General features: G+C 38.8%; 1 protein-coding gene across 2 annotated transcripts in view; it reads right to left on the bottom strand.

Moving 5' to 3' along the window:
* Positions 1–16,863, bottom strand: part of LOC117553434 (potassium voltage-gated channel subfamily H member 1-like) — a gene marked incomplete at its 3' end in the record, with an annotated part of 56,851 nt that overhangs the window by 36,538 nt on the left and 3,450 nt on the right. For both annotated transcript variants that reach the window (XM_034227352.1, XM_034227353.1), the window contains 5 exon segments: positions 298–690; positions 8,156–8,274; positions 10,316–10,444; positions 13,398–13,504; positions 13,895–14,018. In XM_034227352.1, coding sequence (XP_034083243.1) covers positions 298–690; positions 8,156–8,274; positions 10,316–10,444; positions 13,398–13,504; positions 13,895–14,018 — 872 coding nt within the window.

Raw genomic sequence — 16,863 nt, 5'->3', positions numbered from 1 at the left:
TCAACGCAGCCCTCCTCCAGTCCTTCCACCTTCCTTTCTTCCAAATCCAAGGTCAAGCTTAAACCACTCCTCTTCAGACCGACCTCCATCAATCCCTTCATGCCTCCACCACCACCAGTGTCTAGATCCCAGGGGAGGTTTATTGGCTCAGTTTTCCCCTCCCGGATGATACTCCCGCACAACGGGGTCTAATCGCCAAACACCATTACATGTATCTGTGTATTCCCGGCAATACATACTGTATATATCATTACATCAAAAAACTATCTCTCCTGATTGAAATGAAAGTCCACTGACCTCGTCCACGTTCTCGAAGGCGTTGATGACGTCGTACGGCAGGCAGGACAGCAGGTCGATGACGAACCACGTCTTCACGTAGTTCATGCGGATGAGCTTCGGGTCGGAGATCACCTCCCCGGCCGGGCCGACGAAGGTGGTGTGGAAGTTGAGGACGATGTCCACGAGGAAGATGACGTCCACGATGCTGTCCACCACCAGCCAGGTGACGTTGTTCTGCTTGGTCTTGAAGGACACGTTGTAGGGCACCATGATGGCGGTGTAGAAGGTGAGGATGAGGATGACCCAGTCCCACGTGGTCTTGAAGAGGCAGTAGTGCAGGATGATGTGGGGAGGGGTCTTCGGGGTTTCCTGTTTGTACTGAGGCAAGATGTCTGAGCCCAGCTGGAGAACCTGAGACAAAATAGAATAAACAGCGTTAGCTATGGGTTTGAGACAAAGATATCAGAAGAATCAGAAACGGGTTTATTACCAGGTAGGTTGACACGTACGAGGAATTTTACTTGGTGTCGTGGTGGATACATAAAAGTAAAATAAAAATGTTTTTAAAACACAGATCATATCTGTTGGGAAAATACTGAATGTACTCTTCCAATATCAGAGTAGCACATGATAACAAAGGCCCTACATAGCTGTGTACATGACCGGATGTATGATTACCTAGAAGAGCGTCAGGACTGTTTTAGACATATGATAGCTATGTGATTAACATGATGATTCAGCCTCTATGGAGATAGACATATGACTGTCATGTTTATCGCTTACGCAGGCCTTAGCTAATCTGAACTAAACATTGAATACTGCTTTGAACCGTATTCCTCCATCTTGTGACTGTGATACAACCTCTCTTGTATATCAGCATGTGAAGGACACTGTTCAGGAACTAGTTGTACCAAATGCTCTGTATGTGAAGACTACTTCCATTCTTGCAAGGATAATAAATACATGTATCCTGATGTTGAAGACCAAGCCGGTGACGAGTGATATTTTTCCAACAAGTATCATATCACCATGATTTAACCAAACCCTCATGAGGATAAAGTTGTTTTTTAAATCGAAATCTACAGTGGCCGACGTGATACAACGGCACAAAACATTTCCATTAAACGCGCTGAAGTTTCAAAAACATTGCAAATATAAAAACACAAATGTACACATACAAATACACATACAAATACATCCATACATACAAATACATACATACATACATAGTATGTATGTATGTGTGTATGTATTACACACATACATACATACATACATACAATGTATGTATGTATGTATGATGTATGTATGTATGTATGTGTGTGTATGTATGTATTACATACATACATACAAATACACACATACATACATACATACATACAAATACATACATACATACATACATACAAATACTACATACTACATACATACATACCTTACAATACATCATACATACATACATACATACAATGTATGTATGTATGTATGATGTATGTATGTATGTGTGTGTATGTATGTATTACATACATACATACATACATACAAATACACACATACATACATACATACATACATACATACAAATACATACATACATACATACATACATACATACATACATACAAATACATACATACATACATACATACATACATACATACATACATACATACATACATACATACATACATACATACATACATACATACATACATACATACAAATGAAAACACATCTTCACCAACTTGACAAAACATGTGCAGCGTTTACTAAAAGGAGCTGCAAAAGCCAAACTCTGCAAGAACATCAAAACACAGCAGAAACCCGAGGACACTAAACAGTGACGCACACAGCTGGGAGCGGAGTGCTTGTTGACGATCGGGATTATAAAGTTGGCTCACTGTCACTGTTGGGAGAAATGTGTCAGTGTGAATCTGGATGAGTTTTAAGTGTCTTTAAATGGTTAGGTTTAAGGGGAAATGCATGCATTTGGGAAGAAGTGAGCACAGGACAGGATACATAAGATATGGATTATACTGCATGAGTTGTGTGATATTTGTAAATAGATGTTTTGAAAAACAACAAAAGAAGGATTTGGATCAAATAGGAGAACAGAATATTGTTTACAAGAAAAAACGACTTCACTTTTTTCCTTTAATAACTTTTGAGTAAACATCTTTGCTGTGGTTACTTTTGAATACTTTTCTTGTTAAATCTATTCATACCAGTTATTTGTTTCAGTGACAAAAATAAAATAAATTGAATCAAATTAAACAAGGGAGATAAGCGAAAGTTCAAAAACTAAATGATAACAGCAATTTAAATAAAAGCGAGTTTTAACTGTGCTATCGCCTGAAAATCAGCTGTTGATTTAATAAAGAACTTATCTAATTTCACTGACTAAAATGGACATTTTCTATTCAGTTTTCTCTCATTTTAATCCTCTGAGCTTCTGTTAAGAACTTGTCATCTGTATGAAATATGTAAATACATTTTCCCCTCATAAAGCACTGTATAAAAGAATAAATGATCCTAATATGATAATGGTGTTAATGTGGAGGACAAAGGGTATTGTCCCGGTGAAACGGACCGATAACGGATGACTTCATTAGAGCCGACAGTAATTACCATCATGCAATAAAGGGAAGATTAGTCACAGTTGATTACAGCTGATGAACTTATCGGCAACACGACGCCTGTGAGGAGAGCTAATGTTTATAAAGTGCATTTAACACGTTTTAATTCTTATTATCTTAGGATAAGAATATTCATTTTTCCACAGCTTGATGGCCAAAATGGCAGCAGATGGTTATATAATAGAAAGCAACACAGGACCAACACACGCCTACGGAGGTCAATTCAAAGAATACAAAATAAAATAAAAACTGTTAAAACTAAGTTAAAAATAAATGGACAAAATCTGTTCTTTGTTACCAAATAAAATAACAAATAGAAATGTTAATCAACTTAAATTTAATTTCCAATTGTACAACTTCTACACCCTACATGTACACTCTAGTCTAGTGAGATAGGAAATGATTCATACATTAATTAAGTAGTTATGCATTAATTCACTTCTCAAATATAATTTCCTTGGTGCTGTGGTGTACTCGACAACATGTCACCATCATGTGCTAACATGTCATACTGTCCAGTGTGCAAAATGTTATGTCATTGAATGACAGACTCTTTTGGCTGTGAGAAAACAGAGTATTACTAGAAAATAAACAAAAAAAGTTCACATTAATTTCTGAGGACAGGATACATAGAAAGGAAATGGGGCGAAGCCTGCGAGCTAGTTCAGGCAGTCAACTCGAGCACCAATGATACATGAACACGTGACGCACCTCGTCCCTCTTACAACCAACCAAACACATTCTCCTAAACATGCCGCTCTATTGAAGCTGCCAGGTCTTCCTGCCTCTGCCTCGCTATGCTGCCAAATCGGACAGCCCTGGTGAATATAAATCGCCCCGCCCCCCCCCCCCCGCAGTCTGCTTGCTGGCTTCCTCCAAGTTTACAGTAAAACAAACTGGTGGTGTGACCAATGGCCATTTACAATTATTAATACTATTACTATTATTAGCATTAGTCTATATTTTGGTTGAAACTAAGCCAGGAAAAAAAAGAAAAACATAAATAATAATAAGAAAAAATCGAATTTTAAGAAATAATTTTCGATTATGGAGACTGTAACGAATATTCGAAAAATCGAATAATCGCTGGCATCCCTACTTGCTACTGCTGCGTTCATGTTCCTGCTGCTGTTTCATGTTGCTGCTGCTCGCCTGCCCCACCACCACCCCAGCTTCCACCTGTAGGCTCGGAGGATAGTCATCTAATCATCACTCAATGTTCTTTGTAAATCTGTGGAGCGATGAGGCCCGAGCCTAGACGCCAAACTATATGCTGCTTCTAATAAACATATTAAGAACACGTGAGTTGTCTGACTGAAATGTAACTTTAGGAATCAGTTTGCATGAACTTCTTTAAAACAGATGTGTGTCTCTGTAGTTTGGGTGTAACTGTGGGATTCATTACCAAATGATTAAAAGAGCTGTATGAACATCTTTAGTTTTAAAAAAACTGCTTCACCTGCGACCTGATAAGCCAGGGGTCCCCAAACTTTTACCTGTGAGGGCCACATAACTTTTCCCTTCTCTGATGGGGGCCGGGTCAGTTTGTAACAGAAAAAGTGTGACGATCGCATGGGTGTCTAAACGTAAACATTTATTGTTTTCTAGAAAGCCACACATAACCAAATATTAATAACCCTTTCCGGGATCTTCACAGAAAAAAAGTCAGGAAATAAATAATAACACTATTAATGAAATAAATAACACTATTTATGAAATAAATAATAACCAAATAACCCTCTCTGGGTTCTTCACAGAAAAAAAGTCCATTGAAAATTACTGTAACTTTCTGTTGTGCCGTGCACAATCTTAACAGGTAAAAGTTTAGCTTAGATGTCAGAGCAGAATCTCTCAAAAATAAACGTGGATTTACGTAAAAAAAACTATTTTTTCGGGGTTCGGGTGTTTTGTTTGATTTTAAACAAACAAAGTCTTGGCTTTCAGAATATGAAACTTTTATTTCCAATTTATTTATTTCTCACTCGCAATCTGCTCTTCCGCAGCGCCGCCCCCCTCACTCCGCTGAAATTATGAATGTAAGAGTATAGTAATCATAGATAACACTGCAGGGTCCGTTACAGTTTGTTTTCATCTGATTTTAATTAAACAAGTCTTGGCTTTCAGAATATTAAACTTGTTTTGGCAAATTCAGATGATAAATACAGCTTTGAAGCTTCGGCATAATTACAAGCGGAGAACGGAGTAACTTGACGTCACAGCAGGCATAACAGCAGCCGGTGTTTCTCGTGATTGTTTTCCCCGGGAAACAATCACAATGCACACAAACGCAAAATTACACAAGCACACACATTCACACACACACGTATACACACACACTCGCGAGCTTCCCCTCCAAACAAAAATATCTTCCCTCGGTAGTATTTTGATCATTTGCTCCGCTAATAATCAATCAGATCGATGGATTCCAGAGAAGAGAAAACTTTGAAGGCCTTTTTCTCAAAATGATGACTCGGTGACAGTCATTATATAATGTGACATATTTCGCTTAATATTTGGAGTACAAAAACAATCCTGATATCATTAGAAAGCTAGGAACCTCCTCTTTCCAACAGTGTATACAACTCAAAATGTGTCTTCGGGTCAATGCGACTGATTTAGATAGAGCAGGTCACAACATTTTGACAGGGGCTAGTCTAGGATTCGCGTGGCCAGACTGAACATTTTTATTTATTTTTTTAAATAAATAAAAAAATAAATAAATAAATCATAATGCGTCTCTGGTATTGTTCAGGGGGCCGGGCCAAATGTGGAGGCGGGCCGTACCCGGCCCGCGGGCCTTAGTTTGGGGACCACTGCGATAAGCGGTCGACGATAGAGGATATTTGTATGCTACTGTAAAAGTTTCAGGCAGCTGTGAGGACAGACATACTGGTGAGTAAGAGTTAAAGGTCCCCTATTATACTGTTTTTCATCAATATATTACAGGTCTCAGATATATTCAGAACATGTCTCTGAGGTGTTTGGCCGAAATCTGTTCAGCTCATTTTCAGACAGGTTTTTAATAGAAATGGATCAGGACAAAAAGAGAGAATATTTTCTCCTGAAACATTCAGAGTCTCTTTCCACAGAGGGGACACATGTTGATGTAGAAGAGACATGAAGAAGAGGGGACACATGTTGATGTAGAAGAGACATGAAGAAGAGGGGACACATGTTGATGTAGAAGAGACATGAAGAAGAGGGGACACATGTTGATGTAGAAGAGACATGAAGAAGAGGGGACACATGTTGATGTAGAAGAGACATGAAGAAGAGGGGACACATGTTGATGTAGAAGAGACATGAAGAAGAGGGGACACATGTTGATGTAGAAGAGACATGAAGAAGAGGGGACACATGTTGATGTAGAAGAGACATGAAGAAGAGGGGACACATGTTGATGTAGAAGAGACATGAAGAAGATGGGACACATGTTGATGTAGAAGAGACATGAAGAAGAGGGGACACATGTTGATGTAGAAGAGACATGAAGAAGAGGGGACACATGCTGATGTAGAAGAGACATGAAGAAGAGGGGACACATGTTGATGTAGAAGAGACATGAAGAAGAGGGGACACATGTTGATGTAGAAGAGACATGAAGAAGAGGGGACACATGTTGATGTAGAAGAGACATGAAGAAGAGGGGACACATGTTGATGTAGAAGAGACATGAAGAAGAGGGGACACATGTTGATGTAGAAGAGACATGAAGAAGAGGGGACACATGTTGATGTAGAAGAGACATGAAGAAGAGGGGACACATGTTGATGTAGAAGAGACAAGAAGAAGAGGGGACACATGTTGATGTAGAAGAGACATGAAGAAGAGGGGACACATGTTGATGTAGAAGAGACATGAAGAAGTGGGGACACATGTTGATGTAGAAGAGACAAGAAGAAGAGGGGACACATGTTGATGTAGAAGAGACATGAAGAAGAGGGGACACATGTTGATGTAGAAGAGACAAGAAGAAGAGGGGACACATGTTGATGTAGAAGAGACATGAAGAAGAGGGGACACATGTTGATGTAGAAGAGACATGAAGAAGTGGATTTTACATAATAGGTCCCCTTTAAGTAAAGTAAGAATGTATTCTCCCAGCTCCACAAATGAATGAATGACCTGCTCCTGCCAACAAAAACAGAATCGATGGAGGTAAACAATACTTTAAATCTTTTAGCTGCAGTTTCTCTCCAGAGACTCCTTACTGGGAAGTCACATTCACTATTGATTGATCTGAACAATTTCATTCAGTATCTCTAGAAATAAGAAACCGCTATATATTCTGTTGTATTCATCACATTACATTAAAACCCTGATATGTGTTTTGAGGGTCCGCAGGCGTTCTGGTGACAGAGGAGTCCACTCGGCAGACTTTAATAACAGTGTGTTTGTCTCGCTCTGAAAGCAGGCCGTCAATAAACAACAGGAACTGCCTCCATCTCTCAGCCCGTCTGCACACTAATAACAGATAGACCCAGGATGTCAGAGGTACTTTGTTCCAGATCAATGTAAAGTACTTTTCTCATAACTGAAAGAAAACCACATTATGTTAGTGCTCACAATGTTTGGTACGCTTATATCAATTCTGTCTTGTGTCCTGCTGTGTACCAAATATAAAACGATTGGAGAGTGTACTGAAGTTTTATTCATCATGTTGAATGAAAGAAAAGAAGAAAATATGATTTTTGTTATTATTTCAATTGATGCTTTTTATATTGTCTTTTACGATGAACATTTGTTTTCCTAGTTTCGAATAAACAATGTTTTTTTGTTGATGGTGCAGTTGAAATGATTCAACCCCGGCCTATTTGTATTTAACACACTCAAAATGGTGTTTCTTTAAAGGCTTAACACCGAAAAGAGAATATTTAGTTACTTAAAACATGTTGTGATTTTTGGAACTTATAAAAATATATTTTTTTACAATAAATAATGACTTGAAACACCCGGTTAGTCTTGTGAAAAAGTCCTCCCGAGTTCTCCTTTTTCCTGATTTGTGCTTCTGAAAAATATCATTTTAGTGTCAGATTGTTCTGGCTTGTGAAAAATGCGTCCAATATTTACTTGGGTGACTGAGTTCAGAATCACTTCTCCCAATGTGTTTAAAAGACTCAGAGTCCTAGAGAGGTGGCGCAGCTGGAGACACAGATACAGGAAATTGACATTCAGTGCAGCGTCTCCTTTCTAAACCATGTCTGGTTCAGTGAGGAGAGCTGAGAGAGAGCTGATCTCACCTCTGCCAGCCGTGAGTGTTTGTGGACGTTCTCTCCTTTCTGCACAGCTGGAGCGAGCTGCTGCAGAACGCCTCGACTGCTGGTCAGCGCACGAGTCAGACGGGCAAATTTACCCCAACCTGAAAAGCACACAGAATAAGAAAACATGGAACATCAGATGACTGAACAAGTGCACGATTTAAAACCTAACAGGCTGTTCCTACCTCGAGACAAAATGTTCTTCATGATCTGAAACCTTGAATAAGTATACATTTTAAGAATGATCAGGTTAAAGCTTTTTTGAATCATCACATAATGTTTATCAACTTAATGTGTAATTTTCTTTTGCCTATTTTTCTATTTTTTGTCAAGTTTCATTGACTTAAATCAGGGGTGGGGAACCTTTTTCCTCTCAAGGGCCATTTCAATGTTTTCAACATCCTCCGAGGGCCGTACAAATTATTGACCTCTGCTTAAAAATACTAAAATCACAGCCCATTCATTTCACCTTTCTTTCATGCTGTGCAAAGAAAAAGAAAAAGCAACCTCTTAATCCAGATATCTTACCATGACTCGCGCATGCATGCACGCACGCACATGCACGGTTGTAGCATGACCACCAAAACAAAAAGATATGGACACAAGATGTGTGCAAATGTATTTAGTTTCCTATCCATGTGAACATTATTTAAGTGGGGGGGACCTAACCCCGTCTAGGGGGGTCCGGGGGCATGCTCCCCCGGGAAGATTTGTTTTTAAATGTTCTTTAAATCTGGTGCACTTTGAGAGCAACATTAGATCAATGGATCATACATCTCTCAACACCCATATGAAACATAACTGTAAGCAGATTTTCTTTTTCTTTATGGATATTTTACAAATCACTCTCCCTTCAAACTGTATTCTTGTTTATTAATAACAACTTTTGTGTTACTGTCATATAGTATTTTATACCTGTTTACTTTATTCTCTTATTTTTTATAACTAAAATGATCATATAAGATGTGCCTTTACCTCACTGGTTGGAGAAAAAGCTTCTTATATTCGTTAGCATAGCTAGCTAACAAGATGCTAATAACAACAAAGTTATTGACTGTATGATCAGTATCACACATGTGTACGGCTCCTTATGGGTACTGCAATTTTTGGAAGTGCCGGAGCGGAGCTGCGTTCTGGTGCTCCCCGAACTACACCCCTGTCAGACGAGACATATACCACGTGACGACACGTTAGGCTTGTGTTGTGTTCAAGGACCCTGACCTTGGCCAGGAAAAACAGGCACTCACTTGTTTAATTATTTTGCGGTCTAGATTTCTTTAATTTTTTTCTTTTTTGCGTGTGTTTATAAATTACCTCGAGGGCCACACCAAATGGTCTCACGGGCCGTATACGGCCCGGGGGCCGGAGGTTCCCCACCCCTGACTTATATTGTCAATGTCAGGGTTTCACACCCACATGCTTTTATTAATTTGTTTATGCTGCTTCAAAGCAAAATGTCCAAATGTGGGACCAATAAAGTACGTCTTATCTTATCTGATCTTAGTCACTTAATGCATAACACAAAAGCATTACAAAAATGTTGCGTTACTAAACGTAACATCGTTCTTTGATAACAGAGTGAGCTGTTAAACTATGGCCGAGGCAATTCCCATAGTGACACAAAGTTATAACACAAATGATAAAACATGGTGGAGTGTGAAGGATAGGTTGGTAAAAGCACGGGCCAGCAGCGTTCTTTATCAAGACAAGAAAATGTATTTTTATTGACATTCAAAGCACTTATAAACCGGCCTTATTGTGTTTTCTGGAAAGCCACAAAAAAAACATAAAGCTTGCCCACAGCAGGGATCAACAAGCACCGATTGTTCTCCTTAAAACAACACCCTCTTAGGTTTCTTATAAAAATCTATGTATGCGTTATAACTGTCTCACGATATTGATCAAAGTGAAAAACCGGCTGGTCCTATTACCTTGTTCTCACAGCTTAAGAGGAGGTTTAGTTATGACCAATGTTTTTTTTTCAGACGTTTGTACTGACAGTTTTGCAGCTAGATATGTGGAAAATTATTCTTCTCTAATATGTCTAGCGCAGTTAATCAGTGTGTGAACAAAAACACTAACAGTGCCTAAGAATTGTAGTTGATTTTTGTCATATTGTCCATTGTTTTTAGCCCCACCCACCTTTTGAAGAGTCGTCCTCGATTGGCTGCTTGAAGGCGGTGATGTCACTGAAGGTGCAGAGAAACAGGACCACTTTATCCTGCTCGTTCCTGATTGGAGCAATCTTCATGAAAAACCAGACTGGCATCCCTGGAGCACGCACACACACACACACACACACACACACACACACACACACACACACACACACACACACACACACACACACACACACACACACACACACACACACACACACACACACACACACACACACACACACACACACACACACACACACACACACACACACACACACACACACACACACACACACACACACACACACACACACACACACACACACACACACCACACACACACACACACACACACACACACACACACACACAAAGGAAGTTTGTTTTCGTCAAAACTCAACACCCTCACCTGAAAGTGAGAATGAACCGTTTCACCTTGAGCTGCTGAATCTATTTTGTGTATTGAGAAGGTGTTTAAAGTGTCAAAAATCCAATTTACACCATTGACGGGGCAGCTCCAAAATGAGTCAAAACCCCATTCAGACATCATACATTTGTCTCACTTCCAATCAAAACATCCATGATAGGACAGGGGGAGACTGAAGGAGAAAACCCAAAATGGAAAGTACATCGTTTTCCTATTTCCTGTAGTGCTATTCATCAACATGATATGGTTTGAGTTGCAGAGTGTTTGAGATATTGGCCATACAGATGTCTGCCTTCTCTCCAGTATAATGGAAGAAGATGGCACTCAACCAAGAAATACATAACAAAAGAACTCACCAGGATTTATTTTCATAAAATCATGACCCGGCTACTCAGGATAATCCACAGAGTTTCTGAGAGGGGTTTCATGGAGGAACTATTTTCTTTAGCAAACTACACCCAATAACAGGGCTCTTGGTTTTCTCAGTCTCTGAATTAAATGGCAGAACGGATGTCCTCTGTCTCTTAACTGGTCCAATCCAATCCAAATTGGTACATTAAGTGTTAACAGTCATTTTGAAGCAGTTTTGTTTCTCCTTTGCCGTGTTTTAATTGGCTGAGAGTGTGTAAGGACGAGGAAAACCCTGTTAAGTGGAGTGAAGACTGCAGTTTGACAGAAAAGCTGATAATCAAACATCAGCAACTGGTGGAGAAGCTGCACTAAATGTTCAATCATTAATAGTTTTTCAGTGTTGTATAAGCCATTTGAAAGTGTGACTGTTTTGTGTACAGCGCTGTTGATACACACAGCATCTTGTTTTGTATCCGCACAGCATGTGTAATATTGTGTGCCAGTGTGAACTGAAGCGAAAACCACACACACACATGTGTCCCTGTGCCAGTCGGGTGTAGCACCACCTGTGAACACTGATGTAGAACTCAGTAAAACACCTTCTTTTGGTTCTGACTCAAAAACAAACTCATACTGCTCTCAAAAAACCACTGAACTCTTAGAGTTTGGGTTTCAGTGGAAGCTTTTTAACAATAACGTGAAAGGTACGAATATAAATATAATATATATGTACATAAATGATTGTACTCATGTGGCCAAAGTGTTGAGGGAGTCAAGCATTAAATATGAACCAGGGTCTTTGTTTTTCCTCCCCATCACTCTCCTGTGTCGCTTGCTCTCTAGGGAATAAAATGCCCGGGAAATAAGTACACCTTTCCTCATGTCAAAGTGTCCTTTCCTCATGTCAAAGTGTCCTTTCCTCATGTCAGTGTCCTTTCCCAGGACATTGACACTCCAATCACAAGGCAAAAAAGCACTTTGGATAAAAGGGGGCTTTGTTAAAAGGCAGCCATTTGCCAGTTTTGGAACTAGCTATTTTCACGTCACTGTGAAACTGAACAGTCTTGTTAAGTCTGATAAAAGTAGCAGCTTGTTCTTCGCGTGGTATTGTTCTCCTTTAACAAAGAAATCTGCACTAAATGAGTGAAACTGAGAGGCTTATTATATTTAACAGACATCTTTCTCCGTCTCTGTCGTTGAGAGGCTGCCAAGTGAGCGTAAAGCTCTTGAGATTAAGACAAAGAAAACAGAGGAAATTGTATTTGTTTCACCACCTGACGCTCCTTTTGTTATCCGTAATGACAATATCAAGTAGGTATTTTCATACAAATAGGTGGGTGTTATGATCGACCATCTGCTACCCTGAGCCCACTTTGAATCTGTCTGCAAAAGAACAAACAGAATCATTTTCCTGCTGGCTTAAGTCCTTTGGGGCGAGTCCAGGGTTCAAGGTTTTAAAGGCAATAAGAAATCCACTTGCCCAAAGGGAAATGTTATGATATTACAACAACAACTTAAGTGATTTGTCATGTTGAATTAGTCTAGCTGCTTGCCTGTGCAGCTAGGACGCGAGATGGCTCACTCATTACGCTACATCCATTATCAGGACTGGAAAAAATAGTGTCTTTGAATTGTTTCTACCACATGCCCATTTACTTTCCAAGACAGTTGCTAAATATACAAGCACAATGTTGGGTTGTACTCGCTCTGTGTTTATCCAACACAAATTAAAACCACTAAATAAAGTTGTGCTTAAAGATTGAAGGTCAACTGCTTGAGAAACTTTGAATCAACCTACCCTAAAAAAGTATTAAAACTGGACAATAACACTGTCTTTGACCCCAAATATGTCCTTAAAGAAGACATAGACATAATAGTATGCTCATTTACAGGTTTCATATAATGTATCAGGGAAGACTTTGAGGTAAAAGGAAAAACTCTGAAAACCATAATAGGACTCCTCAAAGAATAAATACACATTTTTACCATGTAATAGGAGAAACAGGGTTCTGCCATATTTTTAGGGTCAGACTCTTTGTGCACCGGTCAATAGGAAAATGAAATATGGAACTTAATCCCATCTCTAAAGTCGGTTGTAGAGACTAGAACATATTGTCCTCAATGATTGTATTGTAATAGTTCAATGTTGTATGTGTTCTTGTTTCATTCTTGTCTTTAAATGGAGCTGCTGTGACGCAAGCAACATTATATTTCTGGTTCTTTGGGGGTTCAGAAGTACATTTGCATTGTAATTTGTATTGTTAAAAAAACATGAAGTACTCACTGTTTTTCTTGTACATCAGAATCTCAAAAGAGTTCATCTCGTAGCTTTCAAAGGTCTGCCGCACTTTGTCCGCCATGTCCTTGTCCGTCAGCTCTCCGTACATGAAGCTGCGGGAGGAGAAGTAAAAACACACAGTGCTGATAAACTCTCCATCACTCTGGTTTAACATCAGCGTGTGCAAGGCACGTTTATTTATATAGCACCTTTCAACACAAGGCGATTCAAAGTGCTTTACAAAAATGAAAGACATTAAGAGCATTAAGAAACATATAATAAAATGGCAGGAGTATTTTGTATGTTCTTTCCCACTTTGACTATGTATGTCATTAAGTATGCTATTCCTGTCATGCTGTTTTTTCTCTATTATTTCTTGTTGGCTGTTCGGTTTGTCTTCTATGTTGAAAAAGCATGATTTCCACCCCAAAGAAGTCTGTACTATTGCTTACACTTGTATGCTTCTTCTCAATAGAGATATTTGAAACATAAAATGGCTGTACCTGCAGGTGCTGCTCTTCTGCATCACCTCGGCCCGATGGTACCCGGACAGTTTGCAGAAGCCGTCGTTGCTGTAGACGATCGGCCAGTCCACGATCTGAGCGTTCCCCAGCACGAAGTTTGTATCTGACCACACAAACAGCAGATTTAACTTATCCCCATTAAGTGCATGGGCTCACAACTTTAGAACCATGTTTGACACATGGTGGGGCTGCACTGTTGATTAAGGCTGCAACTAACAATTATTTGTATTATATTATCTCCTAATCATTTGGGCAGTAATATAAAAAGCTTCCTTGCAGTCTATTGGGACCTTTTCTTATTATTTTGTCCTTGTTTTGTCCAACAAAAAGTGATCGAACAGTAAGAGAACAAGAACAGATTCACTTTCAGAAGCTGAAACCTTTTTGCTTTAGATTAAATGTAACAGTTGATTGATTCGTGTAAAATGATTCCCAATGACTGTTCTGGTGATAGACAATTGAATGTATCACCCAACTGTTGCAACCTTACAGTTAATGGTATAATAATCATGATTTAGACATTTATTAATTACCCCCTTTACACAAAGTCAACTGTTTAGCAACTTAACTTTTTGCAAGTTTGAGTGTTAAAAACATAGATTCAATTTGGTTCTAAAAGACTATAGGAAACTGGGATCAATAATCCTGCCTTAATATGAAACAAATCATAATTGTTATTTGAGCCATAATCATACATCCCTTACACAGATAAATATTGCGTATTTATCTTTCTTTCTTTCTACAGACCTATCCATCCACGTAGCTGATCATGTGTGAACTAGAAGGTTTGTTTACACCATGGTAAAAAAAACAAAGTCTCTCAGTGTTTGTGATGTATTGTAGGTATAGACACACGAACAGACAATCACAACCCACCAGCAGCAACTCACACAAACACGCACATTTACAGCAGTGTGTGTGTGTGTGTGTGTGTGTGTGTGTGTGTGTGTGTGTGTGTGTGTGTGTGTGTATGTGTGTGTGTGTTTTATTCCCATCAGGAGCACGCATAAGGAGAGCTTTTATTATAAATAATTGCCGTGTGATGGATCTAACTTATGACGATGGGAAAAGTGGATTTCGGAAAAAGTGACTCTTAGGTTATTAGCTAAAGTAACTGATCAATGTTTCCTTTTCAATGCTGTGGTCATTTAAGAATCCATTTTGGTTTGGTGCAATAGTGTTGTCTCTTTTTACCATAGCTGTCTTTTGAATGCATTTTAAATGTCTGATATTTTGCCTTTGACCACTTTTGACTTGTTAATGTAAAGCAGCTTATAATAGATATCATTAATTTACCCAGACACTTTTTTTTAACTTGCTATATTAGTGTAATTTGGGATTTTGATTGAATACATTTTGAAGTACGAAAATAAATACAGGTATTTCGTGAAAACAGGGAATGAGGTGGGATGTCATATGTTGTGTTTACTTAAAAGGAAAAGAACATATGTTTTACAAATGTACACCTAAGGCTATTTATTTCTTAATGCTGCCTTAGTCCCTACAGAAATTATGCTTGTTCTTCTCCCATTTTTCAAGTGCAAGCCAACACGTTTATGAAGCTTTGAGATACAGTTGTAGCCGCGTAGAATGAGATATGATGGACCTTTACTATCAGATTAAACCTTTAAAGATTAATATCAATGTGTTGTTTTATTATGGAGCAAGATTTGACAGCAAGACATCGGCGTTTTGAGTATTTCACCTGCTTTTCCTTCAACATGATGAGACTTTTGTCCAAAGCTACCTACGATGAGACGGTAACTGACAAATAAAGGTCATATATTTTGATAATTAACTGAACCTGATCGTAGGTAGCAGATGTGTCATTCAGCTGTTATGAATGTTATGAACCTAAACCTGTACCACTTGTGTTGTGCTTTCCTATGTTTGCACTATAATACCCCAAAGACCATCACTTCCACATTCAGGTAAGACTTCATGAATACTTTACGCTTAAACTTAAATGTTTCAAACAAATGCCTGAGTTGAATCCCAGCGGAGCAGGATATGGTGAGAGCTGGAGTGCAGCCTGCAGGCTTTAGCGTTCTCCTGGAGAACCTCCGAGGACTTTAACTACACCACTTCCCCCAATGCAAAATACAAGTTCATGTCACCTACTTCAGGATGGAGATTTTTTTTGACCGTATGAAACACACACAACACAGTCACGACAAATAAACCTAAATGATATTGATTTTGTGGAAAATAAATGAATTTTTAAAAAAAGTTAAATGTGTCATATATGGCCAAATTGTGAGTTTAAACAAATCAGGACGAATGTTTCTAACTGTGTGGTTTAATGGACACGCCAGCCTATCAGTGCTAGCAGCTCTTCTGAGTGTAAGGCTTGAATTCCTCCTTTGTTACTTCATTAATTGGGGGTGAGTTGGGGTGAGCAGCATAATGTGAAATGAATCCATTGTTCAGCCATAGGTTATCGTTACGCTGACTTAAACAGCAGTGGAATTGAGGCTAACCCAGCATCCATGGTCTGCTCCTCATTTAACGGCAAGAGTTCAACAGGAGGAAGACGTCTGACAGATACAGATACATGTGTTGTTTTTCTATTACCAGAAGGGTGTCTGTGCGCGTGTCTTTAGGATATAAACCGACCCAACATCAGCTTGCCAACATCCTCACAGTTACAATGTTTATTATTATTTATTACATTACAGATTTTATTTTTATACTCCTGGAAATAATTACTGCACTTTATTCTTTATTCCTTTATCCCTTATTCCTAAGTATGTATGCTGCGTGTATTTTGTTGTCTTATGTTGTGATGTTTTGTTTTGATGACACCCTTGAAAGGGAGAAGCATTTATCTCATTGTATAATGACATTCAACTATTCTATTCTACAGCTAAGGTTGATGTCATTAATGTTAAGGATATTTATTCGTTAACTAAAGTATTGGACACGTTAAAGTAAGAGGACGTTTTTAC

The sequence above is a fragment of the Gymnodraco acuticeps genome, unplaced genomic scaffold (assembly GCF_902827175.1).
Source record: "Gymnodraco acuticeps unplaced genomic scaffold, fGymAcu1.1, whole genome shotgun sequence".
Taxonomy (NCBI): Eukaryota; Metazoa; Chordata; class Actinopteri; order Perciformes; family Bathydraconidae; genus Gymnodraco; species Gymnodraco acuticeps.
Note: the sequence above shows the minus strand (reverse complement) of the source record. Positions and strands in the feature narration are given on the sequence as shown.